Below are 27884 nucleotides of genomic sequence, written 5' to 3'. Positions count from 1 at the left end.
CTGAGAACGTCCAGAAAGATAAAGAAAGGGTTGCTAAGTCAAATCAAGCAAAAATGGCTCAGCAGCGGTTGTTGGGGATATCATGAGAAGCTGAGGCCACCTGGAAAAGACCATAATGCTAGGCAAAGCGGGAGGCAGCAGGAGAAGAGGAAGACCCCAATGTGAGATGGACCAATTCCATAAAGGAAACCACAACTTTTGAGTTTTCAAGAGCTGAGCAGGGCTGTTGAGGACAAGACGTTTTGAGGGTCACGGAGTCACCCCCTGTCTGGTGGGGGGGCTGATGGCTTCTGCTTTTGGGGTCACCTCCAGGCCCACCTCCAGGCACCCCCCGTCGTGACCGCTGCTGCCGCCAGCGTCGTTTCTGCCACCCCACAGTCCCTGAAGCTCACTTACCCGGAGATTCTGGACCGGATCAAGGAGGAATTCCAGTTCTTGCAAAACCAATACCACAGGTAAAATGTTGATTTTTTTGGGGAGCAAGGTGGCCTGTCGTAGCTCACGGGTTCGGAGGTTGGGAGTTCAAATCCCCGCTGGGCCTCCTTTGCCTGATGATCCGTACAGTCCCTTCTCGCTTTGCAGTTCTAAGATGATGATGGTGACGATGTTGATTTTTGCCCCTCACTCAGATATGTACGTGCCTTTGCGCAGGGCTGGATCTGATGACGGCCCCGCAGTGGGAAGCCAAAAGTGGTTTCACAAGATCTCGTGTTCTGTTCTTATATTTTTGAAGCCTTGGTTTGTAAGACCGTTCAGTGGTGAAACGGGCTTTTAAGAGAGGGCAGGGGAAGGCGGTCTCGGGCGTTTTTAAAGCCTCTCTTTGGCTACCCCATGAACGCATCAAGATCCAAATCAGCCATGCAAGTGGGATCAACAGCTCCAAAACCAGTTCAGGCCGCAGACTTCAGTTTCTCCCTTGCACTTTCTCCGCCCCGGGCACAAATTTAAGATCTGAAGTTTGGAGCAAAAGAGGTGCTCCAAGCAAACCAGTCCCGTTCTCGCCTCCCCCTCCCCCCCCCCGGGCAAAGTTGGCAACTCAGAGGTTGGGTGGAATGGAAGTTCCTTATAGCCCTCTTTTTTTCTCTTTGTCTTGCCTTTGCAGCTTGAAGCTTGAGTGTGAGAAGCTGGCAACCGAAAAAACGGAGATCCAGCGCCATTATGTCATGGTGAGTGGTCCGCCTGGCGTTGGAGCGTGGGTGTCACAGGAGGAGAGAAGCAGAGGAGATTCCCAAATATCGGGAGCCAGTGTCTCTTAACCTGTGGCCCCTGCCTCATTCAGCTCATAGAGCGAACCTCCTTTTCTTCCACTTTTGGCTACGATGGGCTACAGAGCCCATCGCTCTTCTCCAGACTGTTGGTGGGAGCGATGGGACTGTAGCGCCTACCCCCCCCCCGGACACTAGGTTTTGATTCAGGCCTCTTGGGGTCCTGCTATCGGTAGCTTTCCCTTTTCTTTTGTGGGTGAAATGGCAATGATCAGAAATGAACGACTTCTCCCCTCTGTGGCCACCGGCGGTTTCCCCAAATGTCAAAGGGATTCCAGAGGAATCTTTTGGGGGGAAATTAGAAATATTTCATTCATTAATTGAGTTCATTAAAAACTGCCACGGCCGATTATGTCATTGATTGTATTTCTTTGTGCTTATTAGTTTCATCTATGTGCCATTCTTCATTCTGAAACGATGCACCCGAAGCCATCCGCCTTATGCGGTGTAATGTGACTCAACAGGATTCCCGTCTGTGTCTTTCTAACCCGAACCTCTTCTTCCCCTCCTTGAACTCTGTTTCACTTTTTTTTCCTTGCAGTATTACGAAATGTCGTACGGGTTGAACATAGAAATGCATAAACAGGTATGTGGGTTGGGACACGGCGTGCTTGCGCTTTTGAAGGTGTGTGGTTCGGGAGCTGAGTTCTGGGTGTACACCACTGTGAAATTACGTGGTTCTAAATAGGATTTTACTCCTACATTGGAGGGGCGGCAGATGAAACTTTTCTGATTCACTGTTTAGAATGTTTGCATTGTTTAGAAAACATGGTTTCTTCATTTGCACCTCAGTGAGCTCCGTTTTTCTCCCTAAGATTTGCTCACCCAGTATGGCTGGGTGAGAAAATCTATGCATCTTGTAGGGAATTGTTGATCTGGGTCAGAGTCCCATAGAAATGGAAGGACTGTTGTTGTTTTGTTTTGGTTTATGTGTTGTGGGACTGGAATTCTGCGCACCCCATACGCTGGCCCTTTATTACATTCTGCTGGATCCTTTTACCAACATACACCAGCCGAACTCGGGTAGCAAAAAAAAATCACATCATGGCTGAGTAGTTGATGCTTGTATTCTAGGTCATGCAACAGTAGCGTGACCTAGCACTCAGCAGGGAATATGAGCTGGAACTCCCTTTACTTGGACACCAACATTTATGGTGTTTGATTTGTGCTGGCATACGTAAATAATAGGATTCTGACAATTGTTTTTTAATGGTTTTTATTTTGCTTTGTGACTATTTGGTTTTTATGTGATTTTAATGCTTCTGCATCTGAAACTGTTTTTGCCATCATTTGTATTAGGTTTGGGTGATTGTGAGCCATCTTGAGTGGTATGTGCTTGCGGAAAGATGTAGTAGAAATGTAGTTATTCATTCATTCATTGTCTATGATGCCCCACTTTTCTAGTCAAGGGACCTGAGGCGGCATGCAAAATATTTAAAAGGCTAGGGGTAATCATCATAAATATATTATCAAGAAGTGGAGCAGGTGTGTCTCTCACCCCTTGAAATTTGGGGCTGAGAAGATAGAATTAGATCTGGCTTATGTTGAAATCCGAAGCTATCTCATTTCAGACTCAATCCCTCGATCATTGACTTAAAGCTTGGGATAAACTTTGCAGAAGGTTGCCCCCCGCCCCGACTCCTAAGCAGAACCTCCTCATTCAAGGGGAATCTAAATATGCCAGGGAAAGGAGAGAGCCGCCTATGTTGCCTTAAGCTAACTGGGCAAAAGGTGGAGAGTGGACATCCCAGAATTTCCCAGGTCACAGGGAATACTGATCTGTTTCCTCAAGTATGACAGCCCTGTGTAGTCCGAGTTACTGGCCGCCTCGCAAGCAGAAAGCCAAGCACTTGAATCTTTCCCTTAAAGCCACATACGTTGTTTTAAAGGTGGAAGGGCAGACGTTTTATAAAAGTGCTTCTTTTACTGCTTTGCAGGGAAAAAAAATCTTCATTCTTAGAAAGAAAGGGCTGAGCCAAAGGCTTTTCATAGAAATAGTAACAGAAATCAGAGGTTTTTACAAATTTTCTGGAGTTGTGGAAGGACATTAATATGTCAGTTAGAGGGGGGGGGAATTTGCTCTGTTCATTATTTTGACCGAATTCTGACCTCATTTAGCACTTCCTCTGCTAATTCTCAAATCCATTTGACATGGTCCTTTTTGGTGTTTCCGAACCGTGTTCTCAGTTTTATTGTTCTCTCGTTGGAACGTGTGCCTCTAAGAGAAAGCATCTTAACATATATTTGGGTTGCGGTTTTCTTGCCGAGAAACCCATCAAAACACCTTGAGCGAGAATTCTGTGAAACATGCATCGGTTGCAGGGAAATGGGTAGCCTACCTGAAAAGATAGGATGATGTGTTTTATTTTTTTTTTTGTTTGGGTTCCTTGAAAAAAAAAGTTTGCACAAACCGATACTGAAATGGAATGGGGAAAAAAAGTAGATAATCAAAACCCCGAAAAATGGTTGTGGTCAGACCGTGTGGCTTTTGAGGGGGAAAACCCCGGTTTTAAAATAGAACTCAAAGCTCAAACAACAAGATTAATTTTTCTCCCTCCCTGGTGATGAGAAGACGCTGCAAAGGGTTGGATTTGCATCACAACATTTCTCTTTTTTCTGATGGAAATTCTAGGGGATGGAAACTTAAGGCTTGAAAGGGGGTGGCTTACGACAGCCCTGTGGTGTAGTTCACAGGGCTGGCAGAGGCAGGAGGGGGCCGGGCTGAAGGAAAAGCTGACGACAGCCTTATGAGGTAGTCCCCACTGGTCCGTAGAGGGGGGGCTGTTTGGCAGAGGCGAGAAGGTGAGAAAGGTATTTCTCTTGAGTTTCCTTTCATGCACGTTTCTCGGTTTTAAGGTGGAAAATAAGAGGTTTGGAGAACAAACGGGAGCGGTTGACCTGGGTTTGTTTGAAATAGTGAAGGACGGCTGCCGGTCTGAGCCCATAATAAGCGGTAATTCGACCACTCCTTAAAAAACCTAATCTGGACCCAAGGCTGGTGGTTAACTACCGACCAGTAGCGAACCTCCCTTATTTGGGCAAAGTGTTGGAGCAGGTTGTGGCCGGGCAACTCCAGGCGCTGCTGGATGGAACGGATTTTCTGGATCCATTTCAATCGGGTTTCAGGCCTGGTTTTGATACGGAAACTGCCTTGGTCGCCCTGTACGATGACCTTTGCAGGGAGAGAGACAGGGGGAGTGTGACCCTGTTTATACTCCTGGACCTCTCAGTGGCTTTCTGGATAGGCTGGCTGGTTTGGGAGTAGGGGGCAGCACTTTACAGTGGTCCCGCTCCTTCCTGGCTGACCATGTCCAGAGGGTGGTGCTGGGGGACAGTTGCTCTGCCCCATGGCATTTATGTCATGGGGTTCCTCAGGGCTCAATACTGTCCCCCATGATGTTTAACATCTACATGAAACCGCTGGGAGAGGTCATCAGGAGGTTTGGGCTGAGGAGTCAGCAATATGCAGACGACACTCAGCTCTACCTCTCATTTTCCACCAATCCAGGTGAGGCGGTTTCTGTGCTGAACTCGTGTCTGGACCTGATAATGGACTGGATGAGGGTCAATAAATTGAAACTCAATCCTGACAAGATGGAAGTGCTGTTAGTGGGTGCTTCGCCGGACAGGTTGGAGGGCCATTTCCCTGCCCTGAATGGGGTTACTCTCCCCCTAAGGGACAGGGTCCGCAGCTTGGGGGTGCTCCTGGACCCCAGTCTAACATTGGAAGCCCAGGTGGACTCGGTGGCCAGGGGCGCCTTCCTTCAGCTGCGGAAAGTATACCAGCTACGGCCCTACCTGGACGAGCAGAGTCTCATGACAGTTACACACGCACTGGTAACATCCCGCATAGATTATTGCAATGCGCTTTACGTGGGCCTGCCTTTGAAGACGGTCCGGCGACTGCAGCTGGTCCAGAATCTAGTTGTGTGGCTGGTGAGTGGTGGGGCCGCTAGGGAACATATCAAGCCGATTCTGTATAAGTTACATTGGCTACCAGTTGGTGCCCGGGCCCAATTCAAAGTGCTTGTTTTGACATATAAAGCCCTAAACGGCTTGGGCCCTGGATACCTGAAGGACCGCCTCCTTCCATATGAACCTACCCGGCAGTTAAGATCTAGCCAGGGGGCCCTTTTGAAAGAGCCATCCCTCAAGGAGGTAAGAGGGATGGCTTGTAGAGAAAGGGCCTTTTCGGCAGCTGCCCCCAGACTATGGAATGCCCTCCCGACTGAGATTTGTCTGGCGCCGACTCTGATGACATTTCGGCGCCAGGTCAAAACCTTCCTGTTCCAAAAGGCTTTTAATTGAAATAATATCAGCTGTGGGTCTCATGGCAATTTTTAGAGTATATATTTTTAATTGCATTTTAATTATTTTGCCCTTTTATTTTGCCTTTTTATTGTATTTTAAATGCTGTAAGCCGCCCAGAGACCTTCGGGTAGTGTGGGTGGCATATAAGTTAAATAAATAAATAAATAAATAAATAAATAAATCTGGTGTGTGTGTGTGTGATAATCTACAGAGGTCGTGGGTTTGAATCCCTCGTGGGCCTCCTTGAGAGGGGATGGACTGGATTATCTTTAGGGGTCCCTTCCAGCTCTGCTGACGATGATGGAGAGCTGAGGGGTTGAGGTCTCTGGCTACGGAGCCGCCCCCCATGATACTTCCTTGACTCAATGACCCTTAGGCCTTTTCCATGCTGCCGTTCTAAAATTATATTTTGCTGCAAATTGGGGGGGGGGAATTATAGACGGCCTCCTAAGTATCACAAAGTGTGTCGACAAGAGGCTGAACCTCAGTCCAGTGCTGGAGGGCATTTTAAAAACCTCCGCCGTCTTCAGTGGTGGCTTTCTGGTGCCGACCAGGTTTGAACTGCTGGGGGGGGGGCGGAGTGGCTGAGCCTTCTCGACCACGATGGGGATTGTGTCAGAAACCCAAAGGCTTCCTTGTGGGGTTTTGGGTGTGTGTGGGGGTGGAAAGCTCACACCTTGAGCCCACAACAATGGGCCCAGGCCCAAGTATAAAGCCTTATTTTTGGGTGGGTTTGAACAGTAAACCCAAGCTAGTGGCTCGCTTCTTATTTCCCCCCCCCTCCCTTCTTTCTTTCCCTGTATGAAAGGAAAGGCGGTGTGTGTGTGTGTGGGGGGGGGAGAGATAGGGAGGGAAGCCAGAAAACAGAGCGGTTGGGGGTGGCAGGGAGCGCCTTGCGCTGCGGGCTGATCATTTTTCATACTGCGAGCGTTAAAGTGCCACTAAATTGAACATTAATGAGTCCAAGTGAATGGGAGGCCGGGTTGCCCCCCTCTTAGCAACCTGCCCATCAGTGCATTAGGAAAACGAATCCATTACCGCAGGGCCCAGGAGAGAATTAAATCTTTCCCTGAAAGTACCTGCCGGCAATTGCTTCCTCCCCCCCCCTTTTCATCCTTCGTCTTTCTCTTGTGCCTTTAGATTTTCCTCCTCTCCTTCCTTCGGGGTGATCCTGCACCTCCGGTTGGCGATTTGATTTCCCCAAGGTGGCCAAAAAAGGTTGGCCGAACCGGAAGGCCCTCATCTGTTCCCGCACGCTCGTGTGGCTCCATGGGTTTTCCCCGGGGTGGAAAAATGCATGGAAAGGGAGAGTTGGAAGGGACCTCTTAAGGTCATGCAGCCCAACCCCAGCGAGGCACGAACGCTGCCTGGTTCGCTACCCATGTGTGATGCGGGGATGGCTGCAAAAATGCAGCAAAAATGTCAGGTTTTCACAGGGCTGCGGTTCTGTGATCTTGTGTCCATTTCTTTCGGCGAAGGAACATGACCAAGGCGAGGCGAGGAGCTCGGTGTCACAAAGGAGAGCTGGTGGAAAAGGATAAACATGAAAAGCTCTCTTGGGCTGAATCCAACCATTAGTCCCTGTTGTTTCTTCTTGCACGCTTTCGAGCTGGGTAAAATATCTCCTCCTTTTCTGGCAGAAAAAGATTCTGTCCCCTCCCCTCACTAGGAAAGGCAGGACACTGTAAATGCTGGGAATAGACCCATAAGAAGATAGGACTGCTGCTTTGCTGCTAGATATCAAGCAAGAATCTAGTCCTCCTCATCATACTCAAAGGTTTGATTGTGCAATACGACCCCTGTATCCTTGGCATCGATATCCATATGATATCAGTATTCACTTATCACAGACATGATTTTATCATGATTTTATTTGGTCATACAGTGGTGCCCCGCATAGCGAGCACACCGTTTAACGACGAATCTGCATAGCGAGGGGTTCGGGGCCATCACTGGAGCGATCGCCTAGCGATGGCCCCTATGGGGAAAAATCGCTTTGCGACGATCGCGGGGACGCAATCACTGCAAAGCCCCCATTTTTCCCAGCTGATCGTTGGTTCCAAAATGGCCTCCACAAAAACAAAATGGTGACTGCTGTTTTGCCTCGCTTACGAGGCACCCAAAATGGCCGCTGCAATGGAGATTTTTCGCTTAAAGATAAGTTTTAAGCCCATAGGAACGTATTAAACCCATTTCAATACGTTCCTATGGGCTTTTCATTTCCGGATAGCGATGAAATCACTTAGCGAGGGTTTTTCCGGAACGGATTAACCTCGCTAAGTGAGGCACCACTGTATTTGTAATTTAAACAATTGTGACGGCTTTTTGCTAATACAGTGAACTTGAACTTGCTTGCACTTATCTATGGCCTGAAAATATTAAAAATATTAAATGGAAGAAAAACCTCAGATACAGATTTCCATGATTTAATGACCAGAACTGGCTGCTAGATGGAGCCAGAGACTGTGCAATGTATAGGGTTGGCTATTATCCGCAGTTTTCAGTATCCACAGAGGGTTTGGAACAGATGCTGTGTGAATACCGTGGTCCTGCTGTGAATTCAGCGTTTTCCTGTGTGTGTTTTTGTCTCTTTTTTTGTCGCAGACAGAGATTGCGAAGCGGCTCAATGTCATCTGTGCGCAGCTAATCCCCTTCCTTTCTCAAGAGGTAAGTGTCTCCCATCTGGCCCTCATCCGTGGCTTGTCCCATTTTTATATCCCTTCCCACATTTTGGAAAATCAAGACGAGGCGGAAGGTTCCCGTTTTTCGTATCAGCCGAAATGGAATTCATGTCTGGGGGCCAGCCAGACAGCGACAGAGACGCCATTCTGTTCTCTGGCCCGAGACGCCCAGCCTGATCACCCACCAGATTTTAAAGCTTCCGAAGCCTAGTTTTCAGGCCATAAGAAGCACGGCGTTCCCTCTCTTTTTCAAGCCAGGAAGCACCAACGGTTTGTCGCTCTTAACACAGAGGTGGGCGAAGGGCAACCCCCGGTCTTTGCCCTTCCTGTCTTCTGGGCGTCTTCAGATCGAGGGTGCAAGAAAAGGCCAGTGATGATTCTCTAGAAGTATTGTTTCCAAATCTCGTGGGACAGGACTTCCCCTCTGGTTGGCACAGGTTAGGCCTCCTCTTGAGTCCTGTGTTCTAGTTCTGGACACCGCACTTCAAGAAGGATGCCGACAAACTGGAGCAAGTTCAGAGGAGGGCAAGGAGGAGGAGGATCAGCGGGCTGGAAACGGGAGCCCTATGGAAGGAGGAAAGGCAGAAAGAACTTGGCACGTTGAGGCTTGAGAGAATAAGACTGGGCGGGGGGGGGAGGTAGGATAACTCTTATCAAAGACTTGGCTGTCCTACAGAAGAGGGGCAGGATCTGTCCTTGATCCTCCCAAGGTGCAACCATGGGCTCAAGCGACAGGAAGGCAGATGTCGGCTGACTATCAGGAAAAACTTCTTAAGTGTTAGAGCAGTACAACAATGGGAGGAGGTGGTGGAGCGCTCCAGCGCTGGAGGCCTTCAAGAGGAACCTGGACAATCGCCCTCTGTCTGATCTGCCTTGATTTGGATTCCTGCCTTGAGCAGGGGGTTGGACTGGATGGCCTTAGAGGCCCCTTCCGACTCCATCATTCTACCCTGTTTCCCTGAAAATAAGACCTAACCTGAAAATAAGCCCGAGTATGATTTTCTGGGATGCTCGTCATAGAAGCCCTACCCCCAAAGTAAGCCCCATGTTAAGTGGAAACCCCGCCCTCCACCCTTGTGCAGCAACCAGAAGAAGAGGACAGGACTGTAAAATAAATCATCCCCTGCAAATAAGCCCTAATGCATTTTTGGAGCAAAAATTAATGTAAGACCCCGTCTTATTTTCGGGGGAACATGGTAGGATTCTATGATGATGATGATGATGATGATGTGAATGCTGGTGGATCTGTCTGCTTCTCTGTCTCTCTGCCCAGCATCAACAGCAAGTGGTCCAGGCAGTGGAGCGAGCCAAGCAGGTGACTATGGCTGAACTGAACGTGGCTATCGGGGTACGTGTTCCCGTGACGTGTTCCCATTCCTCTCGGTAGCCCCCCCCCAAACCCCATACAGTAGTTCTTTTTCTTGAATGGGAAGGGGCGAAATCCCCCTTTCTTTCCCTCCAGAGACGGTATGAGGCTTGAGGTAGCTTTCGTAAACCCAAGGGGGGAGGCGTGAGTTGACTTTTAGCGCATTTTTTTCCTGTGTTGCACTGATGGGTCATTGGAAAGGGAGGCGCTCAAAGCTCAGGCTAATCTTCCTCTTATTAGGACAGAGCAGGATCAGATAATACCTGAAAATTACGCAAACTTTTTAGATAGAAGTAGGCGACCGTACCACTGTGGCACCGAGTGATTCCATTCCAGTGCCAGCCAGTCAGGGGTTCCTTTGTCAGCTACTCCGTTCTGAGCTTCCTTCACTGGGTTTGCTGCTTCCCACCCATCCACCCCCCTCCCCCGGGATTTGCTGTTCCCCGGCTGTAGAAAATGTGCAGTCTTAAACGAACGCTTTCCCACTTGGCTTCCTTTCCCCCCCCCCCCCAAGCGCTGGAAGGCTTTCAGTTTTGGCTTTGCACAGTTAGTATCCCCTTTATCCACAGATCAGGATCCGCTGATTGTCTTATCCACGATCTGAAAATAGTAAAAGAAAAATCCCAAAATATATTTTTTAACGATGAAGTTACCAGAACTGCCACAAGGGGGAGCCAGAGGCTAGGCTAGGCATAGTGCTTGCTTTCTGCAGGAAATTTATTTCTGCAATGTGATTACCAGAATGCAGAACTGACACGGGGGCAAGAGAAATTACTCTGTCAGAGGCCTGCTGGTAACATGTACAGTCACCCTTCCAGATCATTTTCCAGATATTTTCCACCTGTCATTTTCTGGGCACCCCATCAATTAGCTGGGTGACTTAATGCAGTTCCTCTTAACGTCCATGCAAAATCCCGGCTAGCTGGCTGAAATCCTGTCGCTTTCACTTACACTGCATAAGGCTGATGATGTCAGCAGCTGTGGCTTTTCCAAAAGTCACACATTTCTAACTTCTCCCCTGAAGCTCCCAGATGATCCAGTTCATCCCTGAAAACCTGCAGAAACCTTGGGATGGGGTGAAAATTTCCAAAAATGGCCAGTTTGGGAAAAGAAGTTGGAATTGTTTAATTTCCGGGGGTGGGGGCAGGGGGAAATGCCACTGGTGACATTGTCTGCCTTCCGTGGTGTAAGTTCAAGCAATAGGATTCCAGACGATCTTTGTAAGGGGAAAAGAGAGGCAGTGTGTTGAGGGTTGGGCACAATCCCAGCTTTACAAATGAGGAAGATAGCCATCCACCCGTGACGCCCCGCAGAGAAAAGGAACAGAGGTCAGTTAGCTGCTTCTTGACTCTGAGCCGTGAGCCACAATCTTAGCTCCTGCTTCCACTCAATGGAATGAGTTCAGGGAAGACCGGATTAGGCCAAGCTCAGGGGGGGGAGGGAGGGACCTGGAAGTGTTAAAAGGGTATGTCCCTGAGTGGGAAGCTGTGAGAAGCGAGGGAGTGAAAACTGTGTGTGTGCGCGCGCGCAGGGACAGCTGGCAAAGCCTAGATCTGGAAGCCTGCAGACCGCAATGTGGGTTAACCAGTGAGGGAAGCCACCAGTTTGCAGCTGGCTGACTTCTGGAAAAGCTCCACATAGATGTACTTGTGTGTGTGTGTGTTTGCAACACGAACCGGTGATATTTAATTTAAAAGGCAAGGGAGAGAAACCTGACCCAGTTTCATGGCTCTGTCAAAATTCCGTGTACTTTAAAAAAAAAAAAAAAGCAAGCAAGAAAACAGACAATGAAAGAAAAGGGGATTTGCAGTAAGAACGAGCAAAATGGAAGAATTTTGGGGTGGAGAGGGACAAAAAGACACACACACATACGTGTGCACAAGTGCATCGATAAGTCTTATCCTTCACTGGCTTGGACTCTCTGTCAAGCTTCTCTTGCTGGGAGGGCACTGACTCTGCTTTGAAGGGCTCTTGTCATGTTCAGGCTGAAACCCGGAGCGAAGTCCCCTCTGTTGGAAAATGGGAGTTTGTGGGTTGCTGATGCTCCCACAGGCCTCCCGCACCCTGTTGTGCAGACTGCCTGCGCCATCCGGGCCTGAGTGCTGGGAGCACTGGTATGGGGTAGGAAAGGGAGGAGTCGAGATGCAAGCCCCCCCCCCCAACGCGTGGGTGGTGGATGTGAGTGGAAACACCAGAGGCTCCAGGGCTCCAGATTCCTGTTCCCCTTCCCATTGGATCCAATCCTGCCACAGTCTGGGAACTGACGCTGCCGTGCGCTCCAGAGTTGCCATCCTTTCCATAAACATTAAAACCATCTACAGTAGTTTTAATTTTCCAATGTGCTAGTCCTCAAGCTGATATATTGCAGCTTTCCTGGCACCCAAGGAAATGTCATTGTCGGTTTAGGCGGATCGAAATTGGCTGCGGGGATCGACCGATGCTCTCCGGGCAAGTTCCTTCTCTAATCCCGGAGGTGTCGGGATTTGAACCTGCAACCTTCTCCATGCCAGTGACTCCCGCTTCAAGTGGGTGGGTGAGGTCAGAGCGGGTGCCACTGCAGGTTTCAGGTCCTTCCCGAAACGGAGGTGAAGAGAATGAACTTTCGAACCCAGCTCTCCTGGCTTAAAGGGCTGAGTTCGAGATCTTCTGTGCATGCCCCTTTCTGATGCTTTCTCCCCCTCACCAAAATCCTGTCTTCCACCAGCATCAGCTGCAGGCGCAGCACCTCTCTCATCATGCGCCACCCATCCCGCTAACCCCGCACGCCTCCAGCCTCCAGTCGGCCAGCCTTGCCACCCTCAGTGGGGCTTCGGGGCTGCTGGCCTTATCCGGTGTGCTGGGCGCCCAGTCTCCGCTGGTTGCCAAAGACGACCGAGGAGTCCTGGACGCCGATCTCAGAGGTACAAGCGACATCAGGGGGTGGGGGGTGTTGGTCTTTGCTAATTTAAAAAGAGGAGAGTTCTCGAACCCAGGGTCCGGTCCCCAAACCCGTTGACTGAGAGCTCAGATGGATGACCTACGGTCCCTGCCCGGTTCCTTGGACTACGACTCCCATGAGCCCTGCACAGCCCAGCACAGCTGCTTGCTCCTGCCTGGTGGGAATTGTAGTCCCCAATGCCTTCAGGAGGAGCTGGGTTTGCCGGCTGAACAGCGGCTTCAGCCAGAGGGCCCCGTCTGGCACTGTGAGCGTTGAGCGCACACTCCCGTCTGCCTTTTCCGTCCGGCCTTTTCATACCGCATCTCTTTTCGGGCGTATTTCCCCCCTCCCCCCCCACCGCCGCCTTTGAAATGCATTCATGTATCTGTTCTCTGGAGATTTCCTTCCCAAGTTTTAAAAGAACCAATAGGGACAAAAAAAACCCCACTTAGACCAGAACAGCTTATAAAATCACAGTTTTCCCTCCCATAGACTCTCAAGACAACCAGCCACCTGTTTTGTGGTCTGAGAACCCCTTGAACGAAAATATCTGTTGACCATTTATTTTATCTCATTTATATACTGCCTTTCTCATGCTAAGAAGGCATGAAATGCCCTTTAATTTAGCCGCTTGGTGCTTTTAAAAAGAGAGAGGGAGTGACCTACCCCCAAAATTAACTTGTTTTTTAAAGAGACCTGTCAGGTTTTTGCAGGCAAAGGGAGATGGTTGACGGCTCTAGAACCCTGTGGTATAAAAGTGGTCCGTCATATATGGAGTTTCTTTGGTGCTGAGACTCTAGAAATAAAAATGTGAAAACCAGCCCAAATTCACATAAAGCTGGCATAATGTCCCGCGCTAATTGGGGCTAATTGACAAGGTGATAATGTAATATAATATAATATAATATAATATAATATAATATAATATAATATAAATGATCTAAGTCACCTTGGGTCCTTTTTTAAAGAGAAAGGCAGGAGAGAAATATTTTAAATAAATTAAGAATAATAAATATAATAATAAATAATAAATATAATATATAAATATAATAGCCATCATCTCACCGATTAGCTGGAATTAGCCACAGCAAGTTCCGCTGACTTTACCCAACCACCAATGGGACAGTGTTCGAATGTTGGCCATATGAGAACAGAAAACCCTGATTAATAGGTTCTCTCTCCCCCTACAACCCCTTTCTTCCAAGAAGAAAAGGAGAGGATCCTTTTAAAGTTAGGATGCCTTTCCATCGTTGTTTAGTGCAGAGCGATAAATTTAATTGCTTGGAAACTAGTGTTGTGTCCTTAAAATTTGGGGACACCCTTGATGAAGCAAATGGGAAGTCTTGGGAAACAAATGACAGAAAATATTCTGTGTAGGCATGCGGTGGTGAAGCAGCTGCCCGTATCTTATCAGTTCAAACTGCTCTCTTAGGCTCACTTACTTAGGAATAAATGCCATTGAAACAGGTGGAGCTTGACTCCAAGGAAGCGTAATTAGGATCGGCTTCTCTGCGTCCTGTATCAGTTGAGAGAAACTGCTTTTGTTAATGCTTTCTGGGCTAATTGCCTGGACAGAAAGGCCACTCACCATAGGTGACTCCAGAGCTTGCAGTGTTGTTTTTGGAATGGACTTGCTTCGTTAGGTTATTACTATGACACAGATAGGGAATTGTCATTATTACCATTGCTCCTTTTTAATTTGTCATGTTGCACCTTAAGATACAGCTTTACCGCTAACAGCATAGCAGCAAAATACCACGAAGCTCCTCCTAGTGGCCAATTCTGTTGTTGCTTCTTGTAAATTACAAGGAAGCTCCTTCTAGTGCCCAATTCTGATATTGTTTTTTGTAAATTGCAAGGAAGCTCCTCCTATTGGCCAATTCTGATACTGCTTCTTGTAAATTACATGGAAGTTCCTCCTATTGGCCAGTTTTGATACTGCTTCTTGTAAATTACATGGAAGTTCCTCCTATTGGCCAATTTTGATACTGCTTCTTGTAAATTACATGGAAGTTCCTCCTATTGGCCAATTTTGATACTGCTTCTTGTAAATTACAGGGAAGTTCCTCCTATTGGCCAATTTTGATATTGCTTCTTGTAAATTACAGGGAAGTTCCTCCTATTGGCCAATTCTGATACTGCTTCTTGTAAATTACACGGAAGTTCCTCCTATTGGCCAATTTTGATATTGCTTCTTGTAAATTACATGGAAGTTCCTCCTATTGGCCAGTTTTGATATTGCTTCTTGTAAATTACATGGAAGTTCCTCCTATTGGCCAATTCTGTTGTTGCTTCTTGTAAATTACAAGGAAGCTCCTTCTAGTGCCCAATTCTGATATTGTTTTTTGTAAATTGCAAGGAAGCTCCTCCTATTGGCCAATTCTGATACTGCTTCTTGTAAATTACATGGAAGTTCCTCCTATTGGCCAATTTTGATACTGCTTCTTGTAAATTACATGGAAGTTCCTCCTATTGGCCAATTCTGATACTGCTTCTTGTAAATTACACGGAAGTTCCTCCTATTGGCCAATTTTGATACTGCTTCTTGTAAATTACACAGAAGTTCCTCCTATTGGCCAATTTTGATATTGCTTCTTGTAAATTACAGGGAAGTTCCTCCTATTGGCCAATTCTGATACTGCTTCTTGTAAATTACACGGAAGTTCCTCCTATTGGCCAATTTTGATATTGCTTCTTGTAAATTACATGGAAGTTCCTCCTATTGGCCAGTTTTGATACTGCTTCTTGTAAATTGCAAGGAAGTTCCTCCTAGTGGCCAATTCTGTTGTTGCTTCTTGTAAATTACAAGGAAGCTCCTTCTAGTGCCCAATTCTGATATTGTTTTTTGTAAATTGCAAGGAAGCTCCTCCTATTGGCCAATTCTGATACTGCTTCTTGTAAATTACATGGAAGTTCCTCCTATTGGCCAATTTTGATACTGCTTCTTGTAAATTACATGGAAGTTCCTCCTATTGGCCAGTTTTGATACTGCTTCTTGTAAATTACATGGAAGTTCCTCCTATTGGCCAATTTTGATACTGCTTCTTGTAAATTACATGGAAGTTCCTCCTATTGGCCAATTTTGATATTGCTTCTTGTAAATTACAGGGAAGTTCCTCCTATTGGCCAATTCTGATACTGCTTCTTGTAAATTACACGGAAGTTCCTCCTATTGGCCAGTTTTGATACTGCTTCTTGTAAATTACACGGAAGTTCCTCCTGGTAGCCAATTCTGATATTGCTTCTTGTAAATTACAGGGAAGTTCCTCCTATTGGCCAATTTTGATACTGCTTCTTGTAAATTACACGGAAGTTCCTCCTGGTAGCCAATTCTGATATTGCTTCTTGTAAATTACACGGAAGTTCCTCCTATTGGCCAATTTTGATACTGCTTCTTGTAAATTACATGGAAGTTCCTCCTGGTAGCCAATTCTGATACTGCTGCTTGTAAATTACACGGAAGTTCCTCCTATTGGCCAATTCTGATATTGCTTCTTGTAAATTACATGGAAGTTCCTCCTATTGGCCAATTCTGATACTGCTTCTTGTAAATTACACGGAAGTTCCTCCTATTGGCCAATTTTGATACTGCTTCTTGTAAATTACACGGAAGTTCCTCCTGGTAGCCAATTCTGATATTGCTTCTTGTAAATTACAGGGAAGTTCCTCCTAGTGACCAATTCTGATATTGCTTCTTGTAAATTACAGGGAAGTTCCTCCTAGTGGCTAATTTTGATATTCCTTCTTCAAGACTAGAGGGAAGCTCCCCCTGGTGGCCAATTTTGAGACTACTTCCCAAAGGTGGTTTGAGAGAAGAGTTGGAGAGGCCATACATGTGCATATAAAAAAATCTCTCACTCAACAGTGGTGGAGGCCTTTGAGACAACCTACAGTATCTCCCATTGATCCTTCTGCCCTTTCATCCATCCCCAGAAAGATCAGGGCCACACCCTCCAGAAAGACCACTGTTAATGACCCGTTAATGACCCATGTCAATGGGTGGAAAAGGACTGCAGGGGTAGAATTATCTCTCACCCCCAGTTCTTTGTCCATCTAAGGCAGTGGTTCTTAACCTTTGTTACTCGGATGCTTTTGAACTGCAACTCCCAGAAACCCCAGTCAGGACAGCTGGTGGTGAAGGCTTCTGGGAGTTGCAGTCCAAAACTCCTGAGTAACCCAAGGTTAAGAACCAGTGATCTAAGGCACCAAAGGGAAGTGAAACCAACGTGGAGGAGATATTGGGGGGGGGGGGCGTCTCCTACCAACTCTCCTCAGACTGAAGAAGCAACTCGGAGGAGTAGCGAAACCTTTCAAACGAAAGAAGTCCAGTTGCTGGGACTCAACTTCCAGAGAACCTCCTCAAAAGTCTTCTCAAAATCCCAAAGCGAAAGAAACAGGTCCCTTGCCCCCAGACGGAGAAGAGCATGCCATGAAAACATGAAAAATGCACCCCCAAATTCCATCCCGAAAACTTTGAAGTGACTGTTAAAACAAACCCATTCAAAGCAGCTAGAAAATGTCTTGTTACACCTAGGCATTGTAACTACTTCCCCCCCCCCCTTTAATAAGTAATTACCCCTTTAGAAGTAATTATCTGAAGCAGGCAAGCTGACTTGCCACTAGTTATGTCTAAAGTCTCAGTGACCTGATATGTAGAGGTATAGGGCGGTGGTTTCACCTAGGAAAGGGCATGCCCGTTTTTTAACTACATTAAAATATGGAGAAGTTACAAAAATGGGCAAACCAGGGCCAGATTATTTTTTTGTTTGTTTATTTATTTATTTATTTGCAAGATTTTTTTTAGCCGCCTCATTACCAGTGGTCTCTGAGCAGCGTACAACAATATTAAAACTTTGAAAACTTTAAAACCGTTAAAAATCAGCAATATTATAATTATATCCTACATTAAAAACAGTCATTAAAATATTAATACTAATAAATCCTGATTAGCGAAACTGGCCTCCACGCAGCGGCGTCTGTCGCTGCGGTGGGATCACCATGATGGCCGCACACAAACTCCGGCGCATGGTGAGAGGGGGCAACCGCCATCCTAGCGCCTGTTCATCATGGTGATTTGGCGCCGTTGCCTTGACGCCAGCATCACAAACCCTCCGGATCCAGCCCATCTGTTTGCCAGAACGGTGCCGGGGATGAGTTTGCACCTGTGTGTGTGTGTGTGGTGGGAAGAGGAGAGGGGAGGAACGCAGGCCTCTGTGTTTGATGCTAAATTTGTGCTCTCGGTTTTTTCCCCCATCCCTGACGGTGGCTGATCGGCGTTGCCATGACGACAGAGAGAGACCCAGGCCCCGTAAGTTGTGTCCCCCCCCCGCTTGCTTGCTTCCTTTCATTCCCATCCTCCTTGCTCCCTTTCTCAAATAAATTCTCTTTTCTTTTTCTCTCCCTCCTCCTCTTCTCCTGAGAGAGAACGCTTTGGATCTTCCAAAGAGGGTTGGTTGGAAATGAAATTTGGTTTTTATATATATATATATATATATATATATATATATATATATATATATATATATATATATATATATATATATATATATATATATATATATATATATATATATGTCTATCACGGGGTTGGTATGAGGAGTAAACTGTGGCGAAGGGAACTCAACTCAGAATCGGGAACCGCCTTGCGGTGCGAATATGGTCAACTTTGTCTGCTGGAGAGCGGGGGGGGGCATATTTTCCCTTTTAAACTTCAGTATTCTTTGGATGGGTTTTTTGGGACTGGTGGGGATGAAGGACAGCTCAAAAAGAGAGCCTTGAAAAGTGGTGAATTTTGCAGTTTCCTTCCGTCAAGCTTCTATCCCTCACCAAAAATATCGGCTCACCCGGAAGGGAACATGTTGGCAAATCCATTTAAATTGTTTGGAACAATGGACACGGCACGCTGAAATTAACTTCTGCCTTGTTAGAACAGGCCAAATGCTGTGTTTATAGCTTTCCACAACATAGAGAAAGCCACGTTCTAATATGCTTGCCCTTCGGGTGTTAAGGAGCGTTTAAAGGGGGAGAAAGTTGGCAACCCAAATTTTGCATTGCAAATGAGGTTTCCTTACCGGGAAATGAAACGGAGCTGTTACCGTTTCTGGTTTGAAACGGTGACTAGTGGCTTCATTCAGGGCCAGCTAAAATCGTCTTAGCCTTTTCTGCAGCAACCGCACCCTCTTGTCTCACATCCAGCATCTTGTGATCTCTTGACCAGAGTTCCTTAGCGCTATCAAACGGGGAAAGAATGCGTGCCATTTCGGAGTACTTGAACAGCAGCAAAAAGAGGAAAACAGAGGAGAAAGAATATGGCACCGACTACGTAAGTCCTTAATTCTGGGTGTCTTAAAACAAGGGGCTCTTTTAAACAGTCTGATTGGCACGTTTTCATGTCCTTTAAGAAGCAAGGCTGAGAAATACACCGATACATTTTCTCATCTATGTATCTATCTAAAAATGACATGCCCTGCTGTACCTGGAAAGACTCTTGAGAGCAGCTCACATCTCAGAATAAAAAGATAAGGGACTCCTTCCCAATTTGGAATAGAAAAGTGTATGGCACAAAAGGAAAGTGAGCGGGGAGGGAAGAGGAAAAGAAAAATCTAAAGGCACAAATATGGCCAGAGAGTCTTCCGCTGCTGGGTGGCTACTGGGTGACTGTTGGGAAGAACTGAGGTGTGTTGGAGGAGGCTTATTAAAAAAGGAAGAAGGGAATGGGCGAGGCTGCAATTCCACCTTCTGTGTTTTGATATATTTTCAGGGCAGCGATGGGGACAAGAGCGAGGATAACCTTGTGGTCGATGAGGTAAGTCTCCATGTTTTTTGCACCTTGTAAGCAGACGCAGGAGTGAGAGAGGGCTTGGTTTCGGGAAGGCTCAAACTGCTCCCTAGCTCCCTTGCCTGAAGAGCCCAGGGAATGTGAGTTCGAATCCCCACCGATGAGAAAGGCTAACGAGAGTGACCGCTGACCTTACATGCCCTGCCATGTGGGCAGCCTGTGTGGTTAATTTTTCCTCCACCTTTAAATGAAGCCGCATCCCCTTAACGCAAAAGTAACTGGAAATGTTACAGGTGCAAAATGTACTGGAGTTACTGTCGTCCAGTTACCACCATGTAACTTCCTTGCACCTCCGCCTGGTGAATTCAGAACAATTGGAGTCGTCACCCTCTGGAGGAACATAATCAAGACTTGGGGGAGAAATTGTTTGAAAATGCAGGAATGCTGGGAAAAATGGGAGACAGCAGGAAAAGAGGGAGACCTAATGCGAGATGCATTGACACAATAAAGGAAGCCACGACCTTTACAAGAGCTGAGCTAATGATATTTTGGAGGCCACACAGTCACCGGTTTGAAAAGGGGGGCTTGAGATGTTAATATTGATCAAAAGGCTGTTTTCGAAGTCCAGTGCCTTTTGGCTAGAAAGAAATGAATTGCCAGCCACGCCGTATTTCCGACCCGTTGTTTTTCACAGGCTGCTTTGCTGATCGGTGCCTCCGGGTCTCTTGATTCTCCCCTTTCCAGGACCCCGCTTCACCCCATAGCATCCACTCCTTCTCATCACGGGAGAATGGGGTGGACAAAGCCCCCCTCCCGAGGAAAGAGACGGCCCCGCTCAGCCCCACGTCCATGGCATCCTCCAGTAGCGCCTCCCCTCCCCGGACTACAAAGGAAATGGCCACGGTAGGGAACAGCGATGTGCATAACTGGGTCGAATGTGGGGTGGCCTCGATCCACTTGCGCCTCCCAACTAGAGTAAACCTGCTGAACGGTGAATCAAACCACGGGTAAGCTCCATGGATTAATGGGTCTACTCTAGTTAGAAGGCACAGTTGGACACGGGATACCATTTTTTGGGGAGGTGGAGAGAGATGATTCTCAGTTTCTCCAAACTTTGAAACTTTCCCACAGTGTGTGGCAAACATGCCTGGGGAAAAGTTGATTAACAATGAAATCATGGCCCTAATTTGGTTTCTAAAAATGGCTAACGGATACCCCGTCCATGCTTCTGATCGTTAAAGACCAGCAGAGGTGAGATCTGTCGGGCTCCCCTTTGATCTGTGTGGATGATGAAAGGATAGTGGGCCACCCATGGTGGAAGGAGTCCACAGTTCATTGGTGGTGGAAGCGGCCAATGAAAAGCCTCCGTCCCCTCCCTTTGGTTGAGCTGAGCCCGTGGCTGGCAGCCACGGAATGCTCGCTGGCGGTCTCCCTCTGCCGCTGGGTTTCGCCGCCAAACCGTGTCCACAATGACATAACGGACTGGAGGTTTCCGTTATGGTCCCTGCGTCGGGCAGTTGAGGAAGAGGAAACGCAGGGAGGGGCTTGACGGCTTAGCACGCCAGGGTGGGAAAGAGGAAACCCTCAAATGGCTCTCTTGGGGGAGTGTGGCTTTTCTGGCTTCTTTCCCCCTCCTTCCAGTTCTCCCACCGATGAGCAAAGCTATGGCCTCAAAACGAAGGGGAGGGGAGGTCTGGAGGAAGAACTAGCATCCAGACGTGCCAGAGCCTTTTGGTTTTAGAAGGCTGTGGAGGAAGGAAGGAAGGAAGCGTTCCCACCTTTGAAGGGGTCAAAAGAGGGCAGGCAAAGTCTTGGCTCAGCGTCTTATCTCGGGACTCAACCCTGGGGTACGGCTTAATTTGCTCCTTGGTGTTCACGCAACCTGTTCTTACGATCTGAGATCACCTCCAACACTCAAAACAGGGGTTTTCCCCCTCATTTCCCAACCGAGGGTGGCCCTGTGACATTGAAGTGAAACGGTCGGTTTTATTTTAAGCGACATAAATGTTTTCGTTGGCAAGCTCGTCTCTTTTTTTCACCTTTAAAAATGGAAGGGATTTTTAAAAATGAATTTAGGACGAATTGAACGGGCTCGTTCATCGTGCGAAATTATTTTGCACTATGTTTTCGCGTGGAATCTTAAATGACAAATTGAATGCTCCGATGGGGAAGGCTGAAGGCAGGTTGGACAACGATAAAATTCAACTGGAGAGATAGGAGGGCTTCTCAAAACTTAAAAATGGAATATTTTCAGCCCGAAAGGTTTGGGGTCTGCTGCGTTATGTACAGTTTCTCTGCTCAGCGTGCATACTGTACAAGTAAAAGCAGAGGCGTAACAAAGTGATCTTGAGCTTAGAAGAAGTGGGTGGCTGGTGACTGTGGTATCAGCCGCTCTGGGTTTTAATCTGAACTTTGCCATAGCTCTTCAAGATTTGTACCTATTAAGGGGATAGAGTTTAGTGCCTTGAACGGCTCTGGTAAAATTCACACTAAAACCTGGAGCAGATTTCCCCTCCCCCCCCCCAGCGAACTCCCGGTCACCCTCCTTCCATGCTTCTAACGAATAAAGAAACAGCTGGATAACAGCAGTAATTCCTTCCAGGTGGAGAAAGCGGCCACCCCTGGTTTGAAGTCGAGCACCCCAACGTCGCAAGGCGAAGGGCCGGCACCAGGTTCCTCCAGCACTAGCAGCAACACACCCCAGTTTCGCCCCGGAGTTGCAAAGCAGACAGTGGAGTCGCTTGGTGAGAGGCCGCTGAAGGTGGAACAGGAGGATCGGGCCCCTGGGGAGGAGGGGGAGCATGGAGGGCGACGGTATGGTATGGGAGAGATACGGTCCTTGTTTCATGAATCGAAGCACAACAGATGACGGGATGAGGAGGAGCACCGAGGGGTTAGGTCAGCAAGCAAAGTCTCTGGATGGGTTTCCACCCGTGACACCACAACTTTGGAAAACTTTTTCCCCTCTGGTGCAAATCTCTCGGCAACTAAAACAAGGGTGGGCCACATCCCGAGATTGCAGGCCTGCCGGTTCCCATCTCCGGAGGGCCCCCCCCATGCACCCCACCCATCCTGAAGTGCTGTGAGAGAAGTATGCAATTTTACTTAATAATGTGCAATTAAAATATAATCAGGGGTATAATCTACCCGCAGGTTGGCCTTACTACCTGCAGGGTGGAGAACGAGGTTATGCTTAAGCAGAGAGTCTCATATACCTTGGGGGGGAAAATGTTGAGCGTATTATTTTGAAGATTCAGGGCTCAGCCCTATAGGCAGAATTTTCCATGGGTCTTCCTTCATGTACTCACAGCCGGGGCACTGAAGCCATCTGGCTAAGAATTCTGCAAACTATCATCTACAAAGTGTTGTCGTCCCTCCCCCCCCCCCCCCGGCATCCTTTTCTAACCCTCCTGCTCGCCTAGTTGCATAGGGCTGCTTGCCCCAGGGCGGCTAGGCCAGGCGTGAGCATGCCAAACCTTCTTTTCCCAGCGTTGAGCCTGCGCAACCCGCTGACCGTCCAGAGCTCCTACCAGGCAGCGTTCAACGTGGCCCACGCCTCCGTCAATGGCGACCTGGCCGGCGCAGGGGCCTACGCGGGACTGCACCTCATGAGCCCGCAGCTCAACGGGGCCGCCGTGGTTGGGGCCACCGCTTACGGCCGGTCTCCGCTGGTGAGTGTCTCCGGGGAGCTGGCCTGCCGAAGGAGAGGGGAAGGAGGAAAAGCGTTCCGATTTCTTCTTGGCTCCCTGATGGTTACCTAGAAGCCCCCCCACCCACTCCTGGGGGTCGCTGGGAAGGGAGAATAGCCCTGGCCCTCCGGGGTTGCCGTCTCAAAGACCCGACATGCAAGGAAAGAAGAGAAGGAAGGAGGAAAAAAATAACGCAGCCACGCTCTTTGAGTGGCAGAGTTCCGCACTGAGCTTGCAGGTCCCAAGTTACACACCACGTAGTTAAAGTAACTAGTTACTTATGAGGATGAGAGTGATTGATTGATGCAGTTACAGTAGTACCTCGGTTTTTTCAAAACGGATCCGTTCCATGCAGTGTGACGTGTGGAAATTTCGCAAACCGAAACACGCCTTGCGTGATGAAAGGGGCAGCGCACTAGGCGCAATGCGCCCCTGGGAAACTACCTTTCGTCGTGCGAAAAAAAGAAAAGAAAACAACATAACCCGGGGCTTTATTGCTTAGGGATTTCAGTTCATAAACCAAAAATTATGTAAACTGAGGCGTTTGCAAACCGAGGTACTACTGTATGTATTTAGTTTTTTGTTTGTTTATTTATGCATTTATTCGTCTATATATTTACGTAAATTATTTTTAACATAATCCTTAAAAGGACCCTAGGTGTGGCTTACATGAGTAGAAAGCAATGCTTAGAAGCTTAGAAACAGGAAGAAATTAGAAATACTAAGTTATTTATTTGTCTGGTTAAATATCATGTTCAAAGAGAAATAAAATCAATACTAAAACACACATTTAAAACAGACTGCAACAATCCCAACTGGAAAAGTAATAGAAAAAGCAGGAGTTGAGTTACTTTCAGGTAATGAGTAACATGTTCCAGTTACTTTCCAAAGTTACTTTTGAAAACTTTTTTGAAAGAGGGTGTTTTGACGGGGACTTTTCTAAATCGAATCGCAAAAAGAAAAAGTAACAAGCGATGCAATACTCCATGTAATGAATTACTCTTTTTAGAGTTGCAGTTCATAACAGCCACAACTTCTGAACATTACCTTTTGGGATAAGAAATCGGAGAATTTACCACTCAGTCTTGGGGAGTTGGGGATTTACTGTTCAAAAAGGCAATATTTCCCATATCTGCTCACGACAGTGTCACCATTTCCAGAGGGGACCTTTGGTTTATGCTGTAGGTCACAGCAACGCCAACTCTTGGCAGTTGTTTTGGGGAAACGAATGTCCAGCTTTTCAGGGGGGAAAAAATTAGGAACAGTCCCATCAAGTCAATTTTGATGGATGGTGACCTTTCCAGGGTTTTTCAGATGGAGAAGGTTTGGAGGGAGGCCTGAAGATCCTAAACAGGGAATCCGGCCATCCTGGTTTTAGTGGTTTTTATATTTTATGATTTGTGTGTGTGTGTGTGTATTGTTTTTGTGTTGTGAATCACCCAGAGTGGCCATTGGCCAGATGGGCGGTATATAGATGAATGAATGAATAAATGAATGAATAAGTTAGTTAGTTAGTTTTTCCCTTCCCTTCTTCGGGGGGGGGATCCCTGGGACAGTGCAGCTTGCCCAAGGCCACCCAGGCTAGCTCTTCTCCTGTGAGGCACAGGGAAGGATTCGAACTCATGGTGTCTAGTTCCTCAGCCAGAGACCTCAATCCCTGAGCTCTCCAGCTGTTCTAGCAAGTTACATGTCCACCCTGTCTCGCCTTCACGTCAGTCGTCTTCCCTGCTTTCTTCCCGCAACAACCCAGCGAGGTAGAGCAAGATAAAGCAATAAATGGATTGCCCAAGCATTGTGACATTTCCCAGCTCAGTGGGGATTTGAATCCGGTCCCCTCCAGTCCTGGGCGAAGGCTCTGAAGCACGACACCACACGGCCTCTCTTTCTTTTACGCCTTTTGCTTCACCTAGGTTGCCTACGATCCTCACTCCCATTTGCGAGTCCCGGGCCTCTCGACAGGAATGCCGACGCGGGTGTCGTCAGCGAAGCCGTGAGTGACCACCAGGGACCTACCACTTACACGGTGGGGTTCGGGGAGGGTGGAGGAGAGACTGCCTCATTGGGGTGGCTCTTCTTTCTGGGCCCATCCCCCCCCAAAAAAAAACAGGTGGGATCCCCTGCGAGGGATGGGCACAGATCCCTGGCCAGAGTCATCCACCCTTCTGTTCTGGGAGGAAAAGAGGCCCCGCCCACACTGAGGTTCATAGGCCACGCCCATTGCAGAGCCTTCTCGGTGGTGTCTCCCGTCATCGTAAGGAAGCCATGCTGGTTTCCTCCCTGTCCAAATCCAACGTATCGGTAGATTTCATTTCTCTTTTGACCGTGGCCGTTCCTTCTGTCCTTCCTGGTCTCCACCCCCAGGGCGTACTCCTTCCACGTGGGCGCCGACGGGCAGATGCAGCCGGTTCCCTTCCCGCCTGACGCCCTCATCGGCACCGGCATCCCCCGGCACGCCCGCCAGCTCCACACCCTGAATCACGGCGAGGTGGTCTGCGCCGTCACCATCAGCAACTCCACCCAGCACGTCTACACGGGCGGAAAGGGATGCGTGAAGGTGTGGGACGTGGCGCAGCCGGGCCCCAAAACCCCTGTGGCTCAGCTCGATTGCTTGGTAAGTGGACGGGGGTGTGTGTGTGCCGTGTTTCAGAGGTGAGCTGTGATCCGGTGGCTGTATCTCCCGGCGCGTTCCAGGTTGTTCTCCAGCCACTTAAGAGTCTGGAGGATCTCAGCGTTGCGGTCTCGTGCAGCCGACTCCCAAGGGAGAAATATTCAGTGTCTGCACGGAACTTTTTTATCCTCTTTCCCCGCTCTCTCTTCCTGCCCCAGAACCGAGAGAACTACATCCGGTCCTGTAAGCTCCTCCCGGATGGACGGAGCCTTATCGTCGGCGGGGAAGCCAGCACCCTCTCCATCTGGGACCTGGCCACCCCAACGCCGAGGATCAAGGCGGAGCTGACCTCCTCGGCCCCCGCCTGCTACGCCTTGGCCATCAGCCCGGACGCCAAGGTCTGCTTCTCCTGCTGCAGCGACGGCAACATCGTGGTGTGGGACCTCCAGAACCAGACGCTGGTGAGGTAAAGAGGTCCCGCCGCCTTCTCTTGGCTGGTCCACCATATCTCGTGGTCACCGTACGCTGGCTTTTATATCTGCCTCGTCCCCGGCAGGCTAGCTACCTAGTTTGGGGAAAACGTGCTTTGCAGAATTGCAAGGATGAGACGAAAGCTGGATTAGCGGTTGACGTCGGTTCTGCCGAGGCATTTCTTTATTTTGCATTTTGCGGGTGCGAAGGTTCCACGGACAGTTTAGCGTGTCAGGAAAGTGGGGGCTTGATAGTCCAGCAGACACTGCTTGCCTTATTCACATCCATGAGGACTAGTAACTTGGAAGTTTTGGAGAGGCAAATTCTCACCGGCACAGTTGGCTTTTCCCGAGTTCCTGCAGAATTGTGGGGTACCGAGACTCCGTTTGTGGACAAACACTCTCCCGCCACCTCAGGTTTACCTTCCCTTTGCAGGCAGTTCCAGGGGCACACCGACGGCGCCAGCTGCATCGACATATCCAACGACGGCACCAAACTCTGGACGGGGGGCTTGGACAACACCGTGCGGAGCTGGGACCTTCGGGAAGGCCGGCAGCTTCAGCAGCATGACTTCAGCTCCCAGGCAGGAAAGGGTGGAAGGAGGAGGCTGGGGAGTGGTGGATGGGGCCCCGTGAACTCCCTTTGGTGGCCACCACCGGTCTTCAGTGCAGTGGTGTGACAGCTGATGTGGAAAACAAGAAAGAAACACACAAGGAAACCATATTTTCTTGCAGAGTTTTGAAGTTTGAGTTAAATCCCTCTAGCTCCACACTAGAAATGCAGAGATTCACAGAGCAGAATCAGCTTCAAGTTCCCCTTTCTTCATCAGCTGGCACTTACAGTCTCAGTAACTCAGTCTGAGACATCAATAATAGAAAGAATAAAAGGTCTATTTATTTATTTGTTTAAAATATTTTTACCTCGCCTTTCTCCTTGAAAAGGAGCCAAGGCGGCTTAACAACAATCAAAAGGCCCTATTTAAAGTTGAAAATAATGAGGATACAACGGTGGGTAATATCATTAAAAGACAATATTGAGAACTATGAACCGTGAATAAAGAGGCATCTCACATAATTTACAGGCAGTATACAATTTTTTTTTTAAAAAAATCCCAGTCTGAGAAATGAAAAACACAAACATGGAGCATGGAAAATACAAGGAGCACGGAAAATTCAGCCAAAGCAGTAATACATAATAATCTATCTAAGAATCACACACAGGTAGCTGGTCTACTTAGGGAGGGTCTACTTACTATTGATCAAATCGAACCCCAAATGGACAACCATGACTGCTTCCAGCAAAAGACTTGAACTGGCTCGAGAGAGGGAAAAGGATACAGGGCAGGGGGGGGGGTTTCTTCTCTTTGAGTTCAGAGGCAGGAAAAGAATGATAGGTTGACCATCCTTCCAGCCCAGGAAAGTCCTTCCCGGCCAAACCTACTATAAAGGCCGCATGCAAAGGGGCAGCAACTCCGACATATTTCCCTCTTCCCGGCAGAGTGTTTAAATCTTGGTAATAAAAAGGCTCGCAAGGTTTGGGGGAAACCAAGAAAGAGGTTCAGTTGAAGTACCTTTTTTTGGGGGGGGATGAGAGAGATCCTGCTATCCCCCCCCCCACACACACACACAGAATGAGCTGCAGACACACCAATAGACATTTCTGGCCTCATCCCATACATGTTCAACCTTCCTAGAATGAGCCAGATCTGAAGGGGGGGGGGAAAGAGGAGGAAATCAGGATGTCCGTCCAAAAAGAGAAAACATTTGGGCTTTGGTTAAAAGAAGAAAAGCGAACAGGG

General features: G+C 48.1%; 1 protein-coding gene across 4 annotated transcripts in view; it reads left to right on the top strand.

Annotated features, from left to right (window-relative positions):
• LOC110079284 (transducin-like enhancer protein 1) overlaps window positions 1-27884 on the top strand; it is a 35103-nt gene that overhangs the window by 4406 nt on the left and 2813 nt on the right. For 3 of the 4 annotated variants that reach the window (XM_072978190.2, XM_072978191.2, XM_020794210.3), the window contains exons 3-18: window positions 313-455; window positions 1103-1166; window positions 1807-1851; window positions 8181-8243; window positions 9531-9605; window positions 12328-12523; window positions 17832-17848; window positions 18758-18862; window positions 19301-19345; window positions 20063-20221; window positions 21921-22062; window positions 22808-22989; window positions 24918-24997; window positions 25369-25618; window positions 25834-26081; window positions 26522-26669. In XM_072978190.2, the coding sequence (XP_072834291.2) occupies window positions 313-455; window positions 1103-1166; window positions 1807-1851; window positions 8181-8243; window positions 9531-9605; window positions 12328-12523; window positions 17832-17848; window positions 18758-18862; window positions 19301-19345; window positions 20063-20221; window positions 21921-22062; window positions 22808-22989; window positions 24918-24997; window positions 25369-25618; window positions 25834-26081; window positions 26522-26669 (1962 nt within the window). The remainder of the gene's footprint in view (window positions 1-312; window positions 456-1102; window positions 1167-1806; window positions 1852-8180; window positions 8244-9530; window positions 9606-12327; window positions 12524-17831; window positions 17849-18757; window positions 18863-19300; window positions 19346-20062; window positions 20222-21920; window positions 22063-22807; window positions 22990-24917; window positions 24998-25368; window positions 25619-25833; window positions 26082-26521; window positions 26670-27884) is intronic. The other variant, XM_072978192.2, reaches the window with a different exon arrangement.

Source organism: Pogona vitticeps, chromosome 7 (assembly GCF_051106095.1).
Source record: "Pogona vitticeps strain Pit_001003342236 chromosome 7, PviZW2.1, whole genome shotgun sequence".
Taxonomy (NCBI): Eukaryota; Metazoa; Chordata; class Lepidosauria; order Squamata; family Agamidae; genus Pogona; species Pogona vitticeps.
Note: the sequence above shows the minus strand (reverse complement) of the source record. Positions and strands in the feature narration are given on the sequence as shown.